This window comes from Lepisosteus platostomus, chromosome 18, assembly GCF_059453375.1.
Source record: "Lepisosteus platostomus isolate fLepPlt1 chromosome 18, fLepPlt1.hap1, whole genome shotgun sequence".
Taxonomy (NCBI): domain Eukaryota; kingdom Metazoa; phylum Chordata; class Actinopteri; order Semionotiformes; family Lepisosteidae; genus Lepisosteus; species Lepisosteus platostomus.
The window spans coordinates 11,830,135-11,853,140 of record NC_142628.1 but is presented as its reverse complement, the minus strand read 5'-3'; the positions used below and the strand labels follow the sequence as shown (position 1 = coordinate 11,853,140).

At 35.3% G+C, this 23,006-nt stretch overlaps 1 protein-coding gene across 10 annotated transcripts in view; it reads left to right on the top strand.

Moving 5' to 3' along the window:
- The window catches only part of ano1a (anoctamin 1, calcium activated chloride channel a), a 48,844-nt gene extending 26,666 nt beyond the window's left edge, over positions 1-22,178 (top strand). For 5 of the 10 annotated variants that reach the window (XM_088612040.1, XM_088612039.1, XM_088612044.1 and 2 more), the window contains 15 exons: positions 1,586-1,668; positions 3,084-3,095; positions 3,976-4,047; positions 4,427-4,504; positions 6,628-6,702; positions 6,949-7,150; positions 7,759-7,870; positions 8,056-8,113; positions 8,599-8,699; positions 9,570-9,712; positions 13,747-13,899; positions 14,366-14,418; positions 16,790-16,974; positions 17,614-17,719; positions 18,362-22,178. In XM_088612040.1, the coding sequence (XP_088468166.1) occupies positions 1,586-1,668; positions 3,084-3,095; positions 3,976-4,047; positions 4,427-4,504; positions 6,628-6,702; positions 6,949-7,150; positions 7,759-7,870; positions 8,056-8,113; positions 8,599-8,699; positions 9,570-9,712; positions 13,747-13,899; positions 14,366-14,418; positions 16,790-16,974; positions 17,614-17,719; positions 18,362-18,631 (1,703 nt within the window). In that variant the 3' untranslated portion in view covers positions 18,632-22,178. The remainder of the gene's footprint in view (positions 1-1,585; positions 1,669-3,083; positions 3,096-3,975; positions 4,048-4,426; positions 4,505-6,627; positions 6,703-6,948; positions 7,151-7,758; positions 7,871-8,055; positions 8,114-8,598; positions 8,700-9,569; positions 9,713-13,746; positions 13,900-14,365; positions 14,419-16,789; positions 16,975-17,613; positions 17,720-18,361) is intronic. The other 5 variants (XM_088612035.1, XM_088612042.1, XM_088612038.1 and 2 more) reach the window with 3 other exon arrangements.
- Positions 22,179-23,006: the final 828 nt, after the last annotated feature.

Below are 23,006 nucleotides of genomic sequence, written 5' to 3'. Positions count from 1 at the left end.
AGGCTCAGAAGGTGTTCAGTTCCATTGCGATGAGGGACTTTTTTGTTTGATTGCTAGTTCTCTAATGAGGCCGACTAGTACGTTACTTCACTGTGCATAACTCTGATGTAGTTCTTTCCCAAAGCATCAGACTGGGGAAACAGACATTTCTAACCTTTGCTGTAGGGCGATCTATATTTTCAACAACAAAAAAGGTACTACAATTAAGGTGTGATTTTATATGTAAAGGAATTTTTCGTGTAAATAGAGCAGGAGTAAAAACTCAGGCAGGGTAGTGTTCTACTTTGAGTACTTTATTTCTTAATTTGGCCAAATATGTCAATAATTGGCCAGAATTGCTATCTTTTCTTATTAAAAGGGGCCTATGAAACTCTTCAATACTTGATTTTGTGAAGCCCTCTTTAGTTTTATAGTTAATGCAAACATCACTTAAATTTAATTGTATCTGAAGTGGAACAAAGTTAGACTAAATTCATTATTCCTGCAGTAACACATGGTTTTGCACATTCTGTACTAATTCATTTGCACTTGTGTTTTACATATACATTCAAAAACTGGCTATAATTTATAACCCTAATATCCTTAATCACATGACTAAATTCTAGTTGCAATCTCCATAGTGTCTGGGTTGACATCTAGGCCAGTGTTACCTGTTATGACTGTGGAGCTACTGAGAAACCTCAGTCCCTTGAAGCGTTTTGCCAACAGACCCTGTACAGTCTCTCGGATTCTGGAAAATAACAACTCAACCTAATAAAGCCTTTCCCCCCTACATTCCTTTCCTCTGTTTATTATCACGGACGTTTGAATGAAGGCAGGAAGCAATCGTCTGTATTGAAGCACAGTGCTACCAATGTGTCAGGTCATAAGTTCAGACCAAGAATTTTATCCTTGGTTTGATATTGTTTTTTGTACTTAACTGTTATCAAGACTAGAAATATAGTACAGGCTTGTTTTAGTGGAGCTGTAATTCAATGGCCTGTAGGGCTGTGATATAATTATATATTAAAGCAACGTAACAGTGTTTGTCATTATTCCTCATGTGTTTTTATCCATAAAGTCACTGGGTGATCATTATTTCTGTATATGAAATTGTTTGCATGGGGCTGATGTGGACTTGCACGATTCGTCTTCTTTTCTTTCTTTAACTTGTTTCTGACTACATTGGGCGGGAAGAATACTTTAGAGAAATCGTGATATCTGCACTTTTATTTAAAATTGCTATTGAAATGTGTTTTTTTGCTTGGAAACAATTCAAGCAAATGGATTGGTCCATTTTTGTATTTTACATTGTATCTGGCAAAATGATGTGTGATCAGGTTATGTTCTCATAAGAATAAACACCTACTCAACATTATAGATAGCCATGATGGTAGCTCTGAAAAAGCCTCTAATCTTCCTGAACTCTGAACAGTAGTTCATCTCTATCATTATTTACTAAATACCATTCACAATTTCATTGATGGTTGAAATAGGGCTTTCTCATGAGTTAAGATTTTGTGGAGAAAATAAAATTGTTCTCATTTTGCTGTTGCTCCCCTCTTATTCTATAATTCATATTTTTAGGATTATTTTTTTGTTACAGCCACCATGTTCATGGAGCACTGGAAGAGAAGGCAAATGAGGCTGAATTACAAATGGGATCTGACTGGCTTTGAAGAAGAAGAGGTGAGATATTTACTTTATGTTTCTTTTAACACACTGTATAAACAATGTTCTGCAGCTCCAGCACTGGGATTACATAAACATTTTTTCCACAATCTCCTTGTGAGTCTGTTTTAAATCACACAAGCTTCATTCACAATTAGAACTTCAAATAAGACCTTGGTAGTCATAATGATTATCACCAGGTAGGCTGTTTCATTTGAAAGGCCTTAATATTATTTACTTTTTAAATTATCAATTAGGAACTGAAGGTATCGTTATAGTTTTAAAGACTCTTCTGTACATGACATAAAAGATATTTAGTTATAAAATAATCTAAATAAAGCTAATATCTCATTTCAAGTTGTTCTAATTCTTTAATTTTATATATTTTTAATACAGGTTATTATTATTTTCTCCCATTAAACCATACTATAATTCACCTATTTCTTGAAAAATTTCTTGAAAAGAGTAGGGATGTTATCCTGGTGTCCTGGCCAGATTTCCCCCATTTTTACCAATCATGGCCTCCTAATAATCCCATCAACTAATTGGCTTCGTTATTCTGCTCTCCTCCCCACTGATGATAGCTGATGTGTGGTGAGCGTTCTGGCACACTATGGCTGCTGACGCATCATCCAGGTGGGGCTGCACATTGGTGGTGGAGGGGAGTCCCCATTACCTGTAAAGCGCTTTGAGTGTCCAGAAAAGCTCTATAAAAATATAAGGAATTCTTATCATTATTACTAAAGCCGGCACAAAGCTATCAATAAATAGGACATGTGACAAAATATTCAGCTGCGGAAGACCATGTCTTAAGTCATTAACAAGACAGGATACCAGTGTAATATTTTCTTTAGTACATTTTCTTACAATTTCTTACTTATGGAAAACCTGTTATTTCTTAATACCTTAGGGGGTATAGACATAAAAAGGCATCCCAGTATTCAAAGTATAGGAATATCACTTAAGTTCTATCTCTGTGTACATTTTCTAAATAGTTAAACTATCTATTATCTAAATAGTTTAATTCCATAATGTTTTATATATCAGTGGAAAAGGGAACAATGTTATCTAGTGAGTGATTGGTCCAGAAATCCACACTAATGACAGGACCTCTGTAGTGCGAGTACAGACAGTTAACACCTGTGTCCAGATGCCAGCCAGATGTTCAGTCCTGTTCTCGGTGGCATCTCATTGGTGACAGATAGGGGTGATTAATCAATTGCAATGTTAAAGTGTTGGGATGCTGGAAAATAAAATGTTACAAATAACTGGTAAAATTGTAAGAATTGTATTTCAATTTGAATACGTTTTTATCAAACATTTCACAAACAAATTAAATATCTTGGACGGAGGAAATGGAAGAGGAAGTCCTGGAATGATTCAATAATGTAATGCTTTTTGTGTCTGTTTTTTTCCTGTTGGGTTTCCTGAAGGAAGCAGTAAAGGTTTGGATTTCCTTATTTAATTTTTTTTCTTGTTTCAAGCTGATCTTATTCGCCTTCTCCCACTGCTTGCCATCCACGCCGTTTCTTTCTCTGGAATCCATCAAACAGGAAATTCTTGGATTTTTGTTTCTTCTTCCATTGCTAATTTTAATACTCTTCAACATCCTTTTTTATAATATTGTTTGAATCATCATTTTTTTGTTCACCTTACAGATTCAGTAACTTTATCTGCTTCACGTTTGGTATCAATTCTGACTCACCTCCTCGTTACTCGGCATTTTCTGCTTCCTCAGTAGTTGCCCTTCCTCACATTTCCATACTGTGGGCATGCCAAAATGCAACTCAAGGTTTTGAATCTGATAATGGACACAAATTCACTATATTAATGTCTTTTATTGAAAACACATCTTCTAATTGACCAAGAATGTACTTGCTCTTATGTACATCGTTTTAGGGCTGATATTGGAAGTGTGTTGTAACACATCTGGAACCCCCTGCTGGGCGAAAGATGGCTAGAATATGCAAAACTGCATACAGCAAAAAGTCCACTGAACAGCTTATGAAGTGTACCCAGTCTTCTGTTTTAAAGCTCAGTGTAATCATGAGTTGTTAAAGGTCTTCATCTTCCTTGATGGAAGATGAACGTTGTCTTGTTTTGGTCTCAAATTTGGGTTTGAAAAGTTGTGCTTTTTGGACTTCACCTGTGATTATCCTTCCAAGTTGGGTTGGAAGGATTTTAGTTGACCCTTCTCGGGTTGTTGCATAGTAACCGAATCTTTGCTCATACTTCTTTGCTACTAATGGGGCTGAGAGGTATTAACCTGTTATTGGATGCATACAGTAAATCCCCAAGTGTCTTTATTTTTTTTTCCCTGTCTAGGACCACCCAAGAGCAGAGTATGAGTTCAGAGTGATGCAGAAAACACTGAAAAAGGAGGGCAAATTTAAGAAAGTAGGTGGAGAATTCATTTGGTTCTTTTCTGTGCTGGCAATTATTCACGTTTTACTGCTTTACTACAAGATGACCACTACTTTAACTTTGTAAGATCTTTTCTTAAACACAAAATGATGTTTGGAATTCTTTACATATACATTTTATCTTACCTTCCTCCCACTACATGTTCGGTGCCATGTTTTATTACAGTTATAAAGTGATCCCATCCTGATTATTACGGTCCAGTCTCCAAACTCACTTGGAGACATTTGTTTCTAATCCATCCGAGACTTTTAAAACAGATGTGTTTAAGCTCTCTTGTGACATTTTTGTCTTTTTTCGATTTTTGTTGTGTTTTTGGGGGGTGGCGTTTTTATCTTTATCCTCTTATCGTCAGAAACCCCCAGAGGTAATGGAAGAGCGAACAAACAAATGGAAACAAACTGTTCAAACTGCCATGGGTGGCGTCAAGCTGGTACTTTCTAAATGTGAACCTCATTCACTCTTAAACCGGTCTGTCAAGGCAAAAACTGGGCCAAATAGTAGTTTCCAACTCCTGTATTTGACTAGTCATACAGAACAGCGCAGTAGAATAGGTTACATACACCTTGCCTATAATGTCTGTAGCATCTGTGCTGCTGGTTACCTATGTTAGCCTGCCACAATGAAATCTGTATCTGTTTCATAGTATAAAGTAAAAGAGGTTTGAAACAGAAATAACAAATTGCATCATTGGATCTTTTTAGAATATTAGCCTTATGATTTCTATAAAAATACTTCTGTCTCCCCCGTTTTTATTGAATTTTACAGAGCTTATTTATATGCAGAGTCTTATTGACAAGCCTAGTCATCAGCACCTAGCTGTAAATTTTTACACATCCCTAGTTTTCTCTGAAAGCCACAGGAATACAACAACAAAGCCAGTTCATTTTCCTAAGAGGTCTACATACTGTATTGTATAATGGAATTGATCATGTCTGTTGAGTTTTATTATTTTAAAGAATATTGTCAAGATTCTAAATAAAATATACTATTGTTATACAGTATTTAAGTTCTTACTTAAGTTCTTGTTATAGTTAAGTTCTTACTAGTTCTTTAATATTCTACTAATAAAATAACTTAGTGGCTTACTTTGTCAAGTGTTTTGCACATTTTACTCATTATACTTTCAGAGCAGTTACAGTATAAATATTTGACAGGAGCTTAGTAGTTCTTAGTGACATATTGGTAAATTTGAGCTGTGGCGATACAAAGCACAGGGATTTTTTGGGGCCTTGACATACCAGTTTATAAATTGTGAAATGCACATTTTTTTCTTTATCCCACACATTTTTCTTCCTTATTTTTGATGTTTTAAGCAATTCTTTCACCATCTTCACCTTCCTATTACCCATTTTTCCTAGGTGACACTGTTGTGCACTCCCCTGTTGTAGTGAATGTCAGTCGTGAAAATTGAACTCGTGAATTTGCCCTTTGTAACCCAGCATGTCACAGTTTTCCCTTTCCAAAGTTGTACTTTTGTGCATATTGGGCCATATTCATAAATTATTTTGTGCATTTTTACAATTTTGCAATAATAAAATGAAAACATTTTAAACTGTATAAAGGGAAATCATAAAATAGCATCTCAAAGGCTAATCCGATGCAACATTTTAAAATTGTATCATTGTTTTATCAGAAATTAAAAGGTATAACATTCTACCTGAGTGTAATTAGATTATAAATATGGCTCTTTGTGTCATTAGCATGCTTTCTTACTAATTAGTACCTGTTTATGAAAATGCTGCAGACTCCTTCATTTCATACTGAGATTGCATGATTCTATGGCTTTAAATATGATTTTAATATAAGATATGCATTTAGATGGGAAAAGAAGCTGAACTTGAAAGTTCATCCTATAACATTTTGATTTGCATTGCATTCAAAATGTTTTTTGCTCTCATGCAAATTTACAAATTGCAAATTGAAGACAAAACTAAATTCTCATTTTAATTTAGATTTGAATGACAACAGACAAGGGGCAAGTAGACAAACCTGCATCTTGCAAATGAGTGCTGTATAATCAGTGCCTGGAGCATTGGCAGAAGCAGATTTGCAGACTACAGTCTTTCCCATTACCTCCTACAATTTCTGAAGCTAATTATTTATCTACTGCTGCATCTAACACATCTACAAAGTGCCATAGTCAGCCACCACTGTCTGCAGCTTATGTGGAAAAAACAAAATCTGGCTTTTGAATTAAACCTTCTGAGCATCTGAGAAGAAATCTTGCCTTCTCAACCCAAGTTAAAAATCACAACTTTTACAAAAAGTGGGTGCCAAACCAATGATGGTTTTAATGAAGCACGTGATCACGTTGACCAAAAAAATAGTTTTAAGAGGGCAAAAGTGCAGGTTTGTAACACCTTGCATGAAGTATCGTATAGCATCAAATACACAGTTTCGATGTGACTTGCAACTGAAGGCTCTAAAAATAAAAGAAACGCTTTATGTTTGGGACGGGAGTCGCAGCATCAGAAGAAGGGCCAATCATCTCTTCTCTCTCTATTTTTTATTTATGTAGAATTACAAAGCTTAAGTTTTTCTTTCCTCTTCCAGACAGAAAAAGAGAAACTGACTTGTAGGGACAGAATGCCTGCTTATGTGACAAATCTCGTCATGATGTTGTTAATGGTAAGACTTCGATGCTGCCATGTTCCCTAACATTGTGGTTTTACTATTTTTAGCTAAAGCACCTGTAATAGCATTGTATTTCTAATAATGCTAAAACCAGACTGTGATTGTTTTCATGTTGAATGAGGAGAAAATGGCATTTCAAAATATTATTGTATGTTTTTTTACCATTTCTCCTTGTTTTAAGGGATTGCTGCTGTACTAACCTTGTCCTATTCCTTCACGTTCTGTGTTTCCCCCATGCAGATAGGTGTGACTTTTGCCATTGTGTTTGGAGTAATTCTGTACAGGGTATCCACAAAGGCAGCACTGGCTATGAGCTCCAACCCCGTCACCAGGTCCAACGTGAGGCTCACTGTAAAAGCCACGGCCGCCATCATTAACCTGGTGATCATCCTGATTCTGGACGAGGTGTATGGTGCCATTGCACGATGGCTCACCTTGTTGGGTAGGTATGGGTTTGGATGAGCTCTGATGCACAGTGCTTCGAAATAATGAACTGGCATCACCCCCTTCCTTCTCTTTATCTACTTCTTGCCTTAGTCCAACAGAACTTGAGTTTTGTAACACTGATATTTCCAGTATGATTACACTTTACTGATTGCATTATTTGTCTTTGGGCTTATTTGGTTGCCCACAAAATTCAGCATGTATTGTATTCCATTATTTTCTCCATTCATTCATCCTATTGCCCTGATTCAATTTGAATTAACTACTTGAGTTCCAGTTATTTGTGACTAATGGTCTTGGTTTAAGGGTATTATATTACATCAGAAGTTAATAGTTTATTGGTTTATAGTGCTTCAAAAAGTTAGATCTATCTGTGTATTATCCACGCAATAATCAGATTAGGTTATTTGTACTAATTTTTTTTTAGTAAAAATGTGCAGGATTTATATTAAAAGTGTTGTTTTGAAAAAGACAATATACAGTTTCACCCTCATATGTCTATAAAAGTGTAATAAATCTTCACAATTCAATGAAAGTTTTTTTATATTTAGGTTTCACTTCTGATTTTCAACACTGAATTAAATTCAAGTGAACGTGTTTTTTCAGAGGTTCCAAAGACTGACAAAAGTTTTGAGGAGCGATTAATCTTCAAGACATTTATATTAAAGTTTGTGAATGCCTTCACTCCCATTATATATATTGCCTTCTTCAGAGGCAGGTGGGTATCTTTATTTTCATATTTTTTTCTTCTATTCATTTTTATGCAGGGCTCTCATACTGTACGCCAGTAGATAGAAACATTAAATATTGTATTTTAAATTCAGTTTTGCGTGATAACACGACCTGCAAGCCTGTCCATTCCTTATTCTGACCAACCATTCTTGTTGTTTTCTTCATTAAAAGGCTCGTTGGCCGTCCAGGGAATTATGTGTACGCCTTTAAATCTTTTCGGATGGAAGAGGTAAAAAATGCTTTAAAAAAAATATATAATCAAATACAATAAACTCAGCTCAGTTATTGAAAATATTTTATTTGTGCTTTGTACATAAATGCCTATACACTGTGTATACTTCACTTTGGACTTTGTGTATTGTGGCTTTTCCGTAAATTTGCAAAGTAACATCTGATCTGCTGTGTACTGTGGTTACTGGCACATAATGACTGCTGTATGTCTCTCAGGTGGGTGCTGCAGTTCAGTGGTAGATGAATCGTGTACAAAGTGCTTTGAGGTTCTTTGGAATGAAAAGAGGTGAACAAACACAATTAGCTATACGCAGTTCTGGGGAATTTCTAAGCTTGAAGTTGGGTCTCTACCAATAAATAACAAAATGTGGGACCAGTCTGTGACAGAGGTGTTTTTTTAAAAGTAATTGCACTTGTTCATGATACAGATCTGATAGAAAGTATGGGTTTCTGATTGTGATTTTGTTCTATCGCGCTGTCTAGTGTGCACACGGAGGCTGTCTTATGGAGCTGTGTATTCAACTGAGTATCACCATGTTGGGAAAACAGCTGATCCAGAACAACCTCTTTGAGATTGGCATCCCGTAAGTGGTGACATAATTTAGGTTACACTGCACCTTTTCCTGAGTCTTACAGCAACATTCTTTAGTCTGATTTTGCATGTGCTGTGAACAGTTTCAACAAAATGTTAACTTCTTATTAAGTTAGATACATTGTTTAAATACAATACCTTATTCAAAGCAGTCTACAGGCGACTGTTCTTTGTAGGAAATACTGCTGAGAAAGACCAAAGCCTGAAGTGAATTAAATCTTTGTTAAAGATTTCCAAGCTTCAATCTACCTGAAGGTTGCACATTACAAACACATCATTTTTGCCAGCTTTTTGATTGACAGAGGCATCTAAATAAGTAATAATGAAAGCTATCATCAGATGTTGGGATTGGAATTTGCTACAAATGTAAATGAATATGTCAGGTGACCTGCATTGTCGCAATACAATGCATTTGCAGAAATTTGTCCAAGTGCTCCAAAACAGTGGGGACTCCCTCTATAGTGGTTACAAGAAGCAGATGGCATAGTGCATGAGCATAGTCAGCTAGGCACACAAGTTGGAGATGTAAGCTGAGATAATAATTAGCTATCCCAAACTTAAAAACAAAAAAATAAACAAGTAAAAGACATTTTTCTTCTGACCCTCTTTAGGTTAATTAAACCTTTGTTTGGAGAATTGGAAGAAACAAAATCTTGGAGTGGTTGAACTCAAGCATAATAAATGCCAGTAGACACATTGCCCTGATACACTGTGATCTGTTTTCCTGTGAATATAGTTGTTCCATAACAAAAAGAGTTGAGAAAGGATTCCTAGAACCAGACATTAACTGGAGCATGTTTGCGTGAGATAGTCAAAATCACCATGCTGAACATCTGGTCTTGTCACGGCCCTCTGTCTGCAGCAAACTGAAGAAGCTGATAAGATACATCAAGTCAAAGAGGCGTCCTTTCCAGGAGGAGGAACGGGAGAAGAAGTTGCAACATTATGAGACGGACTACTTTTTAGATCCTTTTGCAGGACTGACTCCAGAGTACATGGAAATGAGTGAGTAAAAGCTGCAGTTACCACATACACACACTCCCCCAATTCTCTAGCTTCATTTTGTTTGTGTGTAGAAAACATGTACAATATGTCAGATTTTAAAACTGTCTTGTTTTGAAGCAATATGTATTTATATGTATTTTATGTGTGTAATTTCACAAGTCACAAATTGCACAAGTTGTGTACTTCCCAATTTGTCAGATATATGTGAAAACTATCCCACTGTCTCCCCCCCCCCCACCACCAACAATTACTCCTTTTAAACTCCACGACTCAAAAAAGAAATCTATTTCGTTCTGAAAGAAACTAATACTGGGGCATGTGGGCCAAGACACACCTTGGTCGAGCCAACACACTGGCTGGGTTGTAGTCATAAACAACATTGCGGTCATTCTGCATCCTATAAGCAGTTCATTTACAGTTGCTTTACTACTTTAGGATTTAGTTGCATATCAGTTTTGTCACCGTCTTGGGAAGAAAGCAGCACTGCATATGCATATATATATATGTGTGTGTGTATATTTCTTGGCCATGTCATCTTTTTCAGAAGTAGAACGTTGAGGACTGTCTTAATGGTATTTATTGGTTTTAAACTGCTGTACAGGTAATGCACCACAGAAGAAATAAATAGAGCATAGCAGGTTAAGAAAGCCCCTATGCAGCAGCAATAAATTCTGAGATAAGCAGAGAATGGCAAAGCAAAAGAAAAGTTATATACAGTAGTTTCTACTGCTCAAAGCTGCAGACGGACTCTGTAGGCCAAGAGAATGTGTTCAAAGTTAAATGTTACAGTACATATATGAAGATGACAGGGGCTTTTAAAAACATCCTTCTCCAGGTCATTAAAATAGATCCCACAGAGACAGTTTACATGAACTTTCACATTTTTAAGAAGTGTTTTCTAAAGATAAAGTAAATGAAGAACTTCAAAGCAAGCCTCATCCTTTGAGGTGTTAGCGGTTGTGATAGCAGGGGATGAAATTCTGTCAATAGAGGCTTGATTGATTCATTTTATATTTACACAGTTTAAAAATTCAAAAGGAAAGCTGCATTTTTTGTGTTGAATAATGCAGTTACAGATTATATAGCCACTGTTGGTTGCTTTGATTAGTGGACAAAATTTATTCAGCTAATTAATGGAACTAAGGGTGTTTCAGCAATAACCAAAAAACAAAAAAAGATTATCTTCGAGATTTTTTTGCTTCAGAGCTGAGGGACAACACACTACTGACTCTTTTGAAGGATATGGGGATAAGGTAGCTTTTAATATTTAGACAGTCTACCACAGACTCAGATCAAAGCTAATGCATGACCTATAAATATCAACTTTCTTCATAATGTTAAACATAAGGGCTGTTGTTTATGACTTACAATTTTTTGCCGGCTGTTTGAAGATGTTTACATATTAAAATAATGCAAACAGAATAATCTCTATTTTACTTTTTTGTGGGGGTCTAACAGATATATAAGGGTAATATAAGATATTGTTAACATCAGTATAGAATGAGGAAATAAAAGTTCAAAGGTTGTAAGTAGTCAAGATGATACATTTCCTGACAATATTGAAATCTGGTTGCTTTCCTGCCTTCTTTGCTTTTGCTCTTTTTGTTAGAATTCATGGTTTTTGTTAAAGGAAGGTCAATCTTATGACAGATTTATAATCCATCTTCTGTCCTGTTGCATACAATATTGAGTTTGACTCTGCTCTGTATTTCAAACATGAAAGACCCATTAGTCAGTGGTGGAAGGTGGAAGCTTCTGTAAGCATTCTGGATAAAACAGTCTGTAGAGGAAAAGGGTCCGGGTCACACGTAATATATGGCATTAACAAATATTCTTCAAACATTAAGGTTACATTCATGGACAGATAGTGTACCAAGCATCATAGTGACCCACCAGACAAAGTCAATGTCTAGCTGAAAACTAGAACAAGTGGGTAAAATGTTGTGGTTTTTTACTGAAACCTGAATCTGCAGACAGGCTTTTATTTAGTTGACATATAGTATATGAAGTGTTTGAAGTATCAGAAAATCAATTGCCTTTCAGTACCAGTAAATATGATGACATAGCGATGATTCCTTCTGAGTGTCCAGGATACTTAAATTTGTTTAAACTAGAGAGAGAGTGATCACCTCACTGCCAATGTGTTTTTCTAATTTGTTGGCTTTTTATTTGCACAAGGTGGCCAGCTCACAGGAACAATCAGTGAGCTCTTGTTCTTTTTCAAGTTCTTGTTCTTTTTGTGATCTTAAAAGGGAAATGTAGAGATGGACTTTGTAGATAAGTGTAAAGACAGATAACTTAAGGTAGACTCTGTCCATTCCATTGATTAACACCATTCAGCAAAAACGAATAAACTTCTAAACTACATCTCAATAAGATAATAAATGTTTTTGAGCAAAATAGCTTGAACTCACTTTTCCTGGAAATTTCAGGATTTCTGTACGTTATGTTTTTATAAAATAAGTTAGAATTGCCACCAGATTCTGTCATGTAAACCACCTGATTTGGAATGGCCAGTTGTCTTTCTGCTCTCAGTAATGCCCAAGGCCCACAAGCAGCAGCACTGAAACAATTCTGCACCACTGCTTGGGGAATCCCTGTCTCAGTCAGCTGGCGACATGACCCAGCTCTGAACCCTTGACGTTTGGATTTTACAAGATTGGTCACTCGGGAGCCCTCCATGCTCTATATTTAAGATGCTAATGATTGAAGTAGCTTGAAAAAAAACCCACATGAAATCATACAGAAACATTAGAACATTAATATCTAATCTCTTTGTTATGAAAGTGTTGAGCCTTACCACTGTGGGGGCTGATCAGATTGCAACATTTTAACATGATTTGGTCTGGTTAGTTAGTGTATTCCAGGATCTGTAGAAGACTTGCACTTTACCCTCCTGGTAAATTAACCAAAATTAGCTCTACAGAAAGGCGTTATGTGAGACTACTGTGTACAGCATTCTCTCTATATTATTCTCCTGGCATATTTTGAAACAAATAACACTTAGGTTTTCACATGTAAGGCTAATGTCTAATAATAATAATAATAATAATAATAATAATAATAATAATAATAATAATAATGCTGTTTTATTGTAAAAAAATATTTTAAAAAATCAACTACCCTGATTTGGAAATACCTAGTAAAAATACTACATATACCGTATTGTATAATCGAATGTCTTTTCCAGATATCAAAATTCCACAGTCTAATTTTAAACATGAAGAAGATTATAGTTTTAGGTACCTGCTTAACCAGTTACATGAAGTCTTCATCTGAACTGTGCAGATTTATCTGATGAAGTTGCAATTAAACCCCATTGCATACAGTATATCTAGGCAGAATGGAGTGGTGCGATTCATTTGGGAGGAATGGGTGTTTATGTAGATCTTGATGGAGCTCTTGGAGCCTGATGTGACCTGTTTGAGGGGTCTCAGCAGACAGAATACACAAAACACTTTGCCCTCAAAAAAAGGAAAACTCTTGTATCTTGGACAGGAGTGTACTGTGCCGGAAAACCCTAATCTTCAAAATAAGCCTTCGGCGCATAAATAGATACAAATCGGAAATCTTTTTATTCATTTTGGGGATTTAATGTTGATGGACGGGCAAGACCTTCCCCACAGCTGTTTTAATCTCAGAGTAACTCAGTCTCATCATCTGTGCGACAGATCAAAGTCTAATGTTGTAAGTGAAAACTGTGGTACTCTCTCCCTGTCCCTGGCAGATTGTCAAGGGAGAGCCAGGGTGGAATCTATCCTGATCACTTTTCCTCTCGTTCGGTTCATTTAGAGCTGTGCACAAGTGCAGTTGAGTCATATCACAGGCATGTCAGCTCATACATTTTCATGCAGAAAGCAGCATAATGTTTTATTTTTAAAGTAGACTACCAAAAGAAAGTTGGAAAAATAAGATCTGTTTTCTAAATAGTTGGTTGTTAGTATGTTATTTCTAAAATGTGTTTGCCTCGGATGGAGAGAGTATGACATTGTCAAAACTTGGGGTGCAAAAATAACTTTTATTTATTTTTGCAGTTATACAGTTTGGATTTGTTACCCTGTTTGTGGCTTCATTTCCACTGGCGCCGCTGTTTGCTCTGTTAAATAACATCATAGAAATCCGCCTGGATGCAAAGAAATTTGTCACTGAGCTCAGGAGGCCCATAGCTGCAAGAGCAAAGGATATTGGTAGGTAACAAGTGTAGAATTTATTTTATTCTTCTTTATGATATTTAGTGCATATTTAGTGATATTCTGGTAAAAAAAATGAACTGCTGATTTATACTAAAACCAAAAAATCTAAAACGTTTCAAGACCTCTAAGCATGTGCTTGTAATTACATTAATAGTTCAGGCAAGTTCCAGTTGTAACAGGGCCCTCTATACACTTTAGTGATTAATTCAGCTGTCCTTTTAACACTTTTCATCCCATCAATCATGGCCAGTTCTGTGCTTAATGGCTAGCATCCCCTAGTGGTGACTGTTAAACTTACAGAATGTTTTTGTTGATAAATCTAGCACACTAACTTACTCAGTCCATCTTGTTCAAATGATTTGACATGAATGTATTTTTGTAACTTGGGCCTTTAATTACAGAAATAGACATTTTCAGCAATGATCTGACCTGCCAACTGACATTTCGACTTATGTTTTAGGTATCTGGTACAACATTCTTAGAGGCATTGGAAAAATAGCAGTCATCATTAATGTAAGTGTTCCTCTTTTAATTGGAAAGACAAATGGAGCAGTTCCCACAATTATACTTGTTTAAGTTTAGGAATTTTCAGTGGGTGCATTAAAAGATGTCTCCTTTTTCAAATTCACTGCTTTGATAGCAGAAAATTAAACTATTATTTTATCATTTTTGGTGCAGTTCCTTTTTGTACCATATGATTTTGGGATGGCCATCATGTTGCTCTGACCCTCATCATTAAAAATGAATCAATATACTCATTTTAATGGAAAAATAAAAATGCAAGACAAATTAAAAAGTGTTTTAAACCATGGTAATCTGAGTATTATTGAGTTTTACAACAGTTTCAATCAAGCATAACATGATGGCCTATTTTTCAAAGAACTAAAGCACTTTGAGTAACGTATGAAAGTGATATAAACAGGGACAGTTTAAGAGTCTTAAAAGAGATTTTGGTTATGCAAAAACAAGTTTTTATTTCTGTTTTTTGTAAGGCAACATTTGAAAGTATCCTGATGTCTGTGTTTTAGGATCAAATTGCCTCTAGAGACAGCAGATTATTTTGCTTTGTGCTTTCTTTGGAACTGAATGATGTTATAGTTAGGACTGGCAGTATCCCATTAAATCAAAGCAGTCATACAGTATTAACATTTTCTGTGACTCCTTGTAAAATATAACCATTACCCTCCCTGTTGCATAGTTTTCATGGAAATCAATTTAAATAGTTGACTTAAAAAGAGAAGAGAGCTATAAATGGTCACTAACAACATTTTTCTGGCTGGTTTTAAGACAATAAAAAAGATGTCCAATGTATTTCTGAAAGCATTTACTCTGAGATCTAAATAATTTATTGTCAGCTGTGTAGTCATGTCATTTGCCAAACCAATTACCATATGGTGTCGCAGGAAGCCGGAGGCTACCCAGCAAGCATTGAGCACAAGGCAGGGTACACCCTGGACAGGGCGCCAGTCCATCGCAGGACAAGTGCAAGCTAATCATACATGGGGACAATTTGGAGGCCACGGTAAAGGCCGAGGGGGGAAATTTGGCCCGGACAACGGGATAATAATAATAATAATAATTGCTTACACTTATATAGCGCTTTTCTGGACACTCCACTCAAAGCGCTTTACAGGTAATGGGGACTCCCCTCCTGGATGATGCGACGGCAGCCATAGTGCGCCAGAACGCTCACCACACATCAGCTATCAGTGGGGAGGAGAGCAGAGTAATGTAGCCAATTCATAGAGGGGGATTATTAGGAGGCCATGATTAGTAAGGGCCAATTGGAAATTTGGCCAGGACACCTTAAATTTTATCGAGAAATGCCTGGGGATCTTTAATGACCACTGAGAGCCAGGACCTCGGTTTAACGTCTCGTCCGAGAGATGGTAGCTGTGTAGTTTCAGGATTTATTTTCAGATCATGATGAGATTGTAGGTGATTGCAGTTTTTCTTCATCTTTTCAATTAATATTTAAAATTTAAAGAGGTCTTTTTTAAAGCTGTACCCCTGGGGGAAAAAAAAAAAACAATTCCATTCTGAAGCCCATTGATATAAAATGGAGATTATCATAGATATTCTAACCTCGCTGTTCCTGACTACTGATACAGCTAGTATCCCACAAGGATGAGTCCACAATAGAAAACATTCCAATTAAAGCAAATTAAGACTTTGCCAGAAAGGAAACTCCTTGCATGAATTAGAGACAAACAAACAATCATGTTTGTCACAATTAAAAGGCACCACAGTATGATAACACAAACAGTATTGTGTCAGTACTTTTGTCATGCCTTTTATATAGAATCTGGAAAGCTCTTTGCTACACATTCGATTCTTTATCCATGGATGGGACAAAGATTACCTTGCAAAGAATTTGATCCTTAGCTACTGTGTCTGATTTCTTCCATTTTGTTCATATTTAATTTTTTCTCCAAAAGGGGAATAAGGGAATCAGATTTAACTCCGATTCTGCAACACCACCTATTTAGGATGGTAGAAGGCTGACTGTCTGTGATCTTTTTACTGATCTGCTTCTTATCTTGTGTTATCCTCCTTTAATACTGCAAAGAAAGAGTAGAACACAACTGAAGAATGCTCAATTTAACAGTTTGTGTTGATACTGTTTTCCAGTCTTCCATTTAGACTGAATTTAGTGTCATGTTACCGTGTCTCTTGCGTGAATGTCACATTGCCGTTCCACATCAATGGACGTCTTATTTAGTTTTTAAGCATCTTATTCATAAAACCGAACGTTAAAACAAAACGTCATGAATTTAAAATAGGATTCCTTTCACTCTGAGATCTAGCAGCAAACAAGGAAATGTATTTTGTTAGTGTTTTCCATAATGCTCTAATTGTTCATTTTGACATTTTGACCACCCAGGCATTTGTGATATCATTTACATCCGACTTCATCCCACGCCTGGTGTATCAGTACATGTACAGTCCAGACGGGTCAATGCATGGCTTCGTCAACCATACTCTGTCCTACTTCAATGTCAGTCACTTCCAAGAGGGAACTGAGCCTCACATCCCCTCGAACCTGGGCTACAAAGTGGAAATATGCAGGTACTGATTCTCACAATTCTCTGTCATGCACCACCTTAAGGTACAATCTGGCCTATTTTTTGCTTCGGCGATATTTATGCTTAATCAAATCCCTTTTACAAAGGAAAAGGCAATCATATGATTCGTAATAGAATTTTATTGTCTGATGACTTTGTTTCACTCAAAACACAAAATATTCATCTCTGTAGTGAAAAGAGCCCAGCGAAATTAATGTCATCACAGTTAATACTAAATCTTCAGAAGATACTGTCCCATGGTCAATTGATATAAGAAGTAGTTTGCATTTTAAATGACATTCATATGAAAATGTTTTACTTGCTAACTGAAAAAAATAGGAATGAACAACACTGATGTTGCTTTTTAATAATGGAAAAAATACGAGTCGTTTGTTATAATCATTCCACTCAAATCCGTGCTTGGAAGTGTGCCACTGCGCAAAGCTTTTAAAAAACGTCTTGTCAATTGTTGCACTTGGTCTGCTCTCTGTTGAAGGAGTGGGATGGAAACTTTTTGGTCTAAATATAAAAGACATAATTTATCACACAATCTGCCAGTCTCTGGTTTAACTTCAGTGTTCAGAGTGCTGTGATTACTGATTTGTTTGATGTTTAACGTTAATTATAATTTTCTTCATTCCAGATACAAAGACTACAGGGAGCCTCCATGGTCCCCTAGTGCATATGACATCTCCAAAGAATTCTGGGCTGTGCTGGCAGCTCGGCTGGCATTTGTAATAGTCTTCCAGGTCAGCATCTATCACAGCTTTTCCCTTTCTTGGATTTCAGCTTCTGAACCTGAAACCTCAAGGTGTTTTCCATCACACCATGAGACAAGATTCCCAGAGATCTCTTGTGACCCATCACCTTCTTATTAAATGAAAATCAAAAGTGATCAGAGCTCACAACAAAAGGTTCTGGGAAAGAACAAAGCCCAGTTCTCACTGGCTCTCTAGGATACAAATACAAAGCTTAAGAGCATTTCCCAAGGAGTTCTGATTTTCCTCTCCATGTGACCTAGTGATTGTCCTTCAAACCGCCAAACATACATTGTCAATAAATGCTCATTCTTCTTCATAATTACATTGGGGTTTGTCTCTATCTACTAAAATAACCCTTCTGTATATATTATAATTACTAACATTACTCCATTAGTTGTTGGTGACAATTTGACCCAGGGCTCTCATCCAGAATATTTTGAAGTGTTCCAATGGATTAGCTTCAGTAACATGGTTGAGAAGTTTGTTTCAGACATCCATGTGTAACGAAATGTCTTATTTTGTCTCTCCTGTTTTTCTACAATCTTCATTCCAGTTTAAAAACATGATGTTATTTCTGAGGCAGATGCTTTCAATATGCTAAATCTGTTCTTAATTGTATCCTTTCTCCAGAACGTGGTGATGTTCATGAGTGACTTTGTGGACTGGCTGATCCCAGACATTCCAAAGGATATCAGCCAGCAGATCCATAAGGAAAAGATTCTGATGGTAGAGCTCTTCATGAAAGAGGAACAAGGCAAGCTGAACATGCTGGAGAGCCTCGTGGGAAGAGGCAAAGATCCCAAGGGCATGGAGAACTGTAACAGCCACAGTCCCAGCCCACAGGCCCATGAGCTCAAAGGAAGTGCTGTTTCATTGAATGTACAAAATGTGGACATGTAAGGATGTCTTCAGGGAAAAGAACACATAGCATCAAACATGGAAAAGATTGTTTTTTCTCATCTGGGCATTCCACAGGATTATAGGTACTTGAGAATATAGGGTGGCAAACTTCATGATATGTCAGTTTTTCCGGTATGTTTCTGTCAGTCTCAGTTCGGTCACTGCTCACCAAATGCAGGGATCCTACTAATATGAAGGACCACATTCCGAACAGAGAAAGATGTTTGTTTTTCTTTCGCACAAAAATTCAAAGCAGGGAAATATTTTTAATAAGGATTTAGTCCAAATGTTTTGGATATATTAGATAGTTGCACTTCACAGAACACATCAAAGCCTCGTTTAGAGATGAAACACCTTCACACCAAGGTGACTGCGAGTGTAAGCTGATAATATTAGTAAGGAATTAAATGTAGTTGTTTTTCTTACAATGTTGACTGCAGAACACACACATTGCACTTCCCTTTAATAAAACCTCATTTTAACGTGTGTTTTCAGGTTTCATAATTGGGAAAGCAAAATCTATAAAAGATTCAGCAGATTTCTAAGTCACAAATACATCAAATCCTACTGATAAAATGTTCGTGATGACTAAAATGAAAACAGCCCAAATAGTTTTTCTGCAACTTATTAGAATTTGGCCCACTAAATGCCTGAACTTACTTTTCCACTTTTGTCTATTAATACACACTTTACAGTTCTAAAATGTCTGCCATTAAGATGTGTTTATGTATTGACATACTCAATGTAAAAGCTACCAAACATTTCGAATAGCAATACTTAGGTGTTTGAAGTAAGCCACCCAGATTCTTAGAACTCAGATTTCACTTACATCTTAAGTAATGACCTTGTACATAAATAATGCCTCTTGCGTCAAAAAACACTTCTGGATTTCATATTCCTTGTGCATTTTTTTAAATAAGTTAAATCTGTAAGATATAAACCGGAACGCTAATAGGTTATTTCACTATTTTAGGAGAAAGGTGTTGGATGTAGAATACTTGACTTTATGCTGTTTTATCAAGACATTCTCATGTTTATTAAATCCTTTTAAGTCTATGCTATCGTGATTCCTGCCTGTTACTGAATAATTTCACCTTGGCCTACATCTGTCTAAAGCTATTTTTGTTTTGTTTTTTGGAGTATTAGCCCTCATTACTTCACTGCTTAAGTGTGAAACACTTTTGTTTATATGAATCTGGCTTTAAATTTTGTAATAAACAGTAATACATGTCAGGAAAATGTACTCATATTTAACCACTGGGTAGTAAAATACCAGATATACCAAATTATTACAATGCAGCTATCTCCTTTATTATATTCTAGTACTAATTATTAATCATGCAGTATGACTGCACCAAACTAATTGAAAGTCTGAATTAGAAAGTCCCACACCTGACTTGATTTTTGGGCATACATAGTGATTCTTCTAATAAATTGCTTAATTAACAGCAGTCCACATAGCAGATGTAGCAGCGTACATAGGCAATGTAATACAACCTTTCTTTTTAATTCATGAAAAACATTTTATTTGTAAAATTTTCAGATCATGTTCAGATTTCAAAGTACCGGGGCAAACACATTGCAAAAACATGGTGTACAGGTTATTTATTTTAATGAACGAGTCTGTTGTATGCACCGGTATAATAATGTGTATAAAGAAACAAATATACTTTAACCTCTTTGAATTCTTTAGATGTTTTATTCGTCTCGCTTTTTTATTTAAACTTTGACGGCCAGGTTTTATATTTTTTGAGGTGGGCCTTTTGTCCTTTTTGAGAAACAGTCATCATGTTACAGTCATGAATGTTCACTATAATATTATGATTTCATAATATTAGAAAATAATCCTCTTCTCACATATTGCCTGAAAGGTACTGATTTACTGTAGCTGCTTTGAGTGAATCAATGGAAAATTAATGGATTGAAACCCTGAGACGTTCCTCTTTATAATGTAAGGAGGAGGCAGAAATGAGATCTAGCCGGAAATCCTTGAAGAAAATCAGTAAGAAGATCTCTTGAGCTACAGCATCTGAGTACACGTGAAGTTAGCTTTTGCAAAATGCAGCAACTCTTTATGTAGCTTTATCTTCTGTGCATGGCAACAGAATGTTATTTTTTCTGATATTTGTTTCAAAATATAGTCCTATTTAATGTTTTGAGTATTGTTACATGTTTTGTTTACTATTAACTATCATAATCTTTTTACTTTTCCATATAAATATTTGTATACTTTGTAAAATACTGCTTTTTTCATTGTATAGCACATTACATATTTCAAAAGGCACAATAAACATTATTTTGAAAAACTTAATATAAAGTGATTCTGAAGAGCCTGTATACAATATTATGTTTTAAGCTCATACAATACATTGTATTTTCTTTTAGGCTCTTTAAAATTATATTTTGATTATTTGGAAATATGTAAAGTATTGTAGTGCGTAAATCCATTTGAATTTTCTCTGTTCCCTGCTGTGCTCTGAGTAACGAGATCTCCTCTTTTCTAATGTTAGAAATGTGTTTCACTTTTATTTCCTCACTCTAAAATACAATTGGAAGTGATGTGTCAACCATAAAGTGAGCACAACTGAAATGAAACACATCAAAAACTGATCTGGCTTATATCATTTTTTCATTTCCTGCTGTTGTTAAATTTATGAGTGGTTTTCACTTCTGTTTTAAAATATATGCCAAAATGTTGTTTTTACTTAAAATGAACAATTCTTAAATTTAATTTCTAATATTTTATCATCTTCTGATCAAGGATTGCTCCTTATCGAATAAAACTTAAATGCTTTAGGTTTTTCATATTAAAAATGCATAAGCAAAACATGTTAACTCATATGAAGCTGCTGTTGTTTTTCATTTTTATTATCCTGCATCTGACAGAATGTCCCCTTTCTGAGTATTACATCAGTTCTCACATTTTTAGCTTTTTCGTTTTTATATATTTTATATAATGTATATAAAAAACCATATTATATAAATGAACATATATTTTTCATCTGGTGAACAGATTCAGAACAGATAACAGATAGTAAGGTACCACAAAAGATCTTTAAGTTCAATGTAATATTAGTTCTATTTCTAAAGTACATTCAAAAGATACCATGACTGAACTGTTTCAGATCCATTCTTTGATTTCAAACATTTCTTTAAATGGAAGAAAAATAGAATTACTTTAGAGTTTAAGTTTTCAGTCCTTTGGTCTATATTGTATTTAAACATTTTTTGGGTTCTGCTTTATATTATATTTGCATTGTTGTCACCCTTTTATTATGTTTACATTTACATTAGATTTACTGAGATCAAACCCTGGTGTATGGTATACGTTTGTGTTGTCACCTGCATTGCTCCAGTGTATCATGAAAATTGAGATATTTTATATGTTAACTATTGTATTCAAATCTAGCAATCTAAGTCAAGTGTCATTGCAATACAGTACATTTCTATTGTATGAAAAACAGATGAAGTTGAAATTGTACAGAGATCTTTTCTGGTTTTTGCTGGGGGAAATTATTAATGAAAAATAAACTTAATGTGAAAGATATTGGTTGTGTTTAAAAAAAAACATCAGGTACAGACGGAAGACAGTACAATCCATAAAGTTTAGAGTTAATTTTGTGTGGACAGTTTATTTCTGAAAATAGAACTACTGTAATGTGGAAATCATTTTTCGTACACTGCATGTATGATAGGTCTAAATTCCAACCTACTAATCTCTTAAAACAATCTCCAATGCCTGTGTACTGTATACAGTATGTAACAAGTTTTATTATGCTTTGATGTTACAATGTAACATTTTAACATGTTTACATAAAATATAACATTTTGGTGCTTAAAATCCCACATACACTATGATAATGAGTAAAGATTTTTTTAAAGTGACGTATTCTAGACAAAGAAAAAACAATGACAAACATTACTTTGTAATTTGAATACACAAAATATGAAATATTCTATAATCATTGCATGTATTTAGATGCAAATTAAATTGCCTGTGCATAATACTGCTGAAACATATAATCATAATAAACACAATAATGTAAGAGAACTTACAAATGAGAAGAGGCTGTTAGGCCCATTTAGCTAATTACATTTACAGTTTGTAGTATCTGATTTTGAGCCATTTCTTGAAATAAATGAAGGTAGGCGCTTCAACATAAATAATAATATGATCTGACAACCCTTTTTATAAAAACTTCCCTCCTGTTCTCATTTTAAAAAAGCACATCCCCCATTCCTAAATCTACAGTATGTTATGCTAAAACATTGACTTCATACTTTATATGATCACACTGTCAAATGCAATAAACTGCTTATTTTAAATATTCACCCAAGGGAAAAATTAGGATGTTTTGGAGTCTTTTTCAGGGTT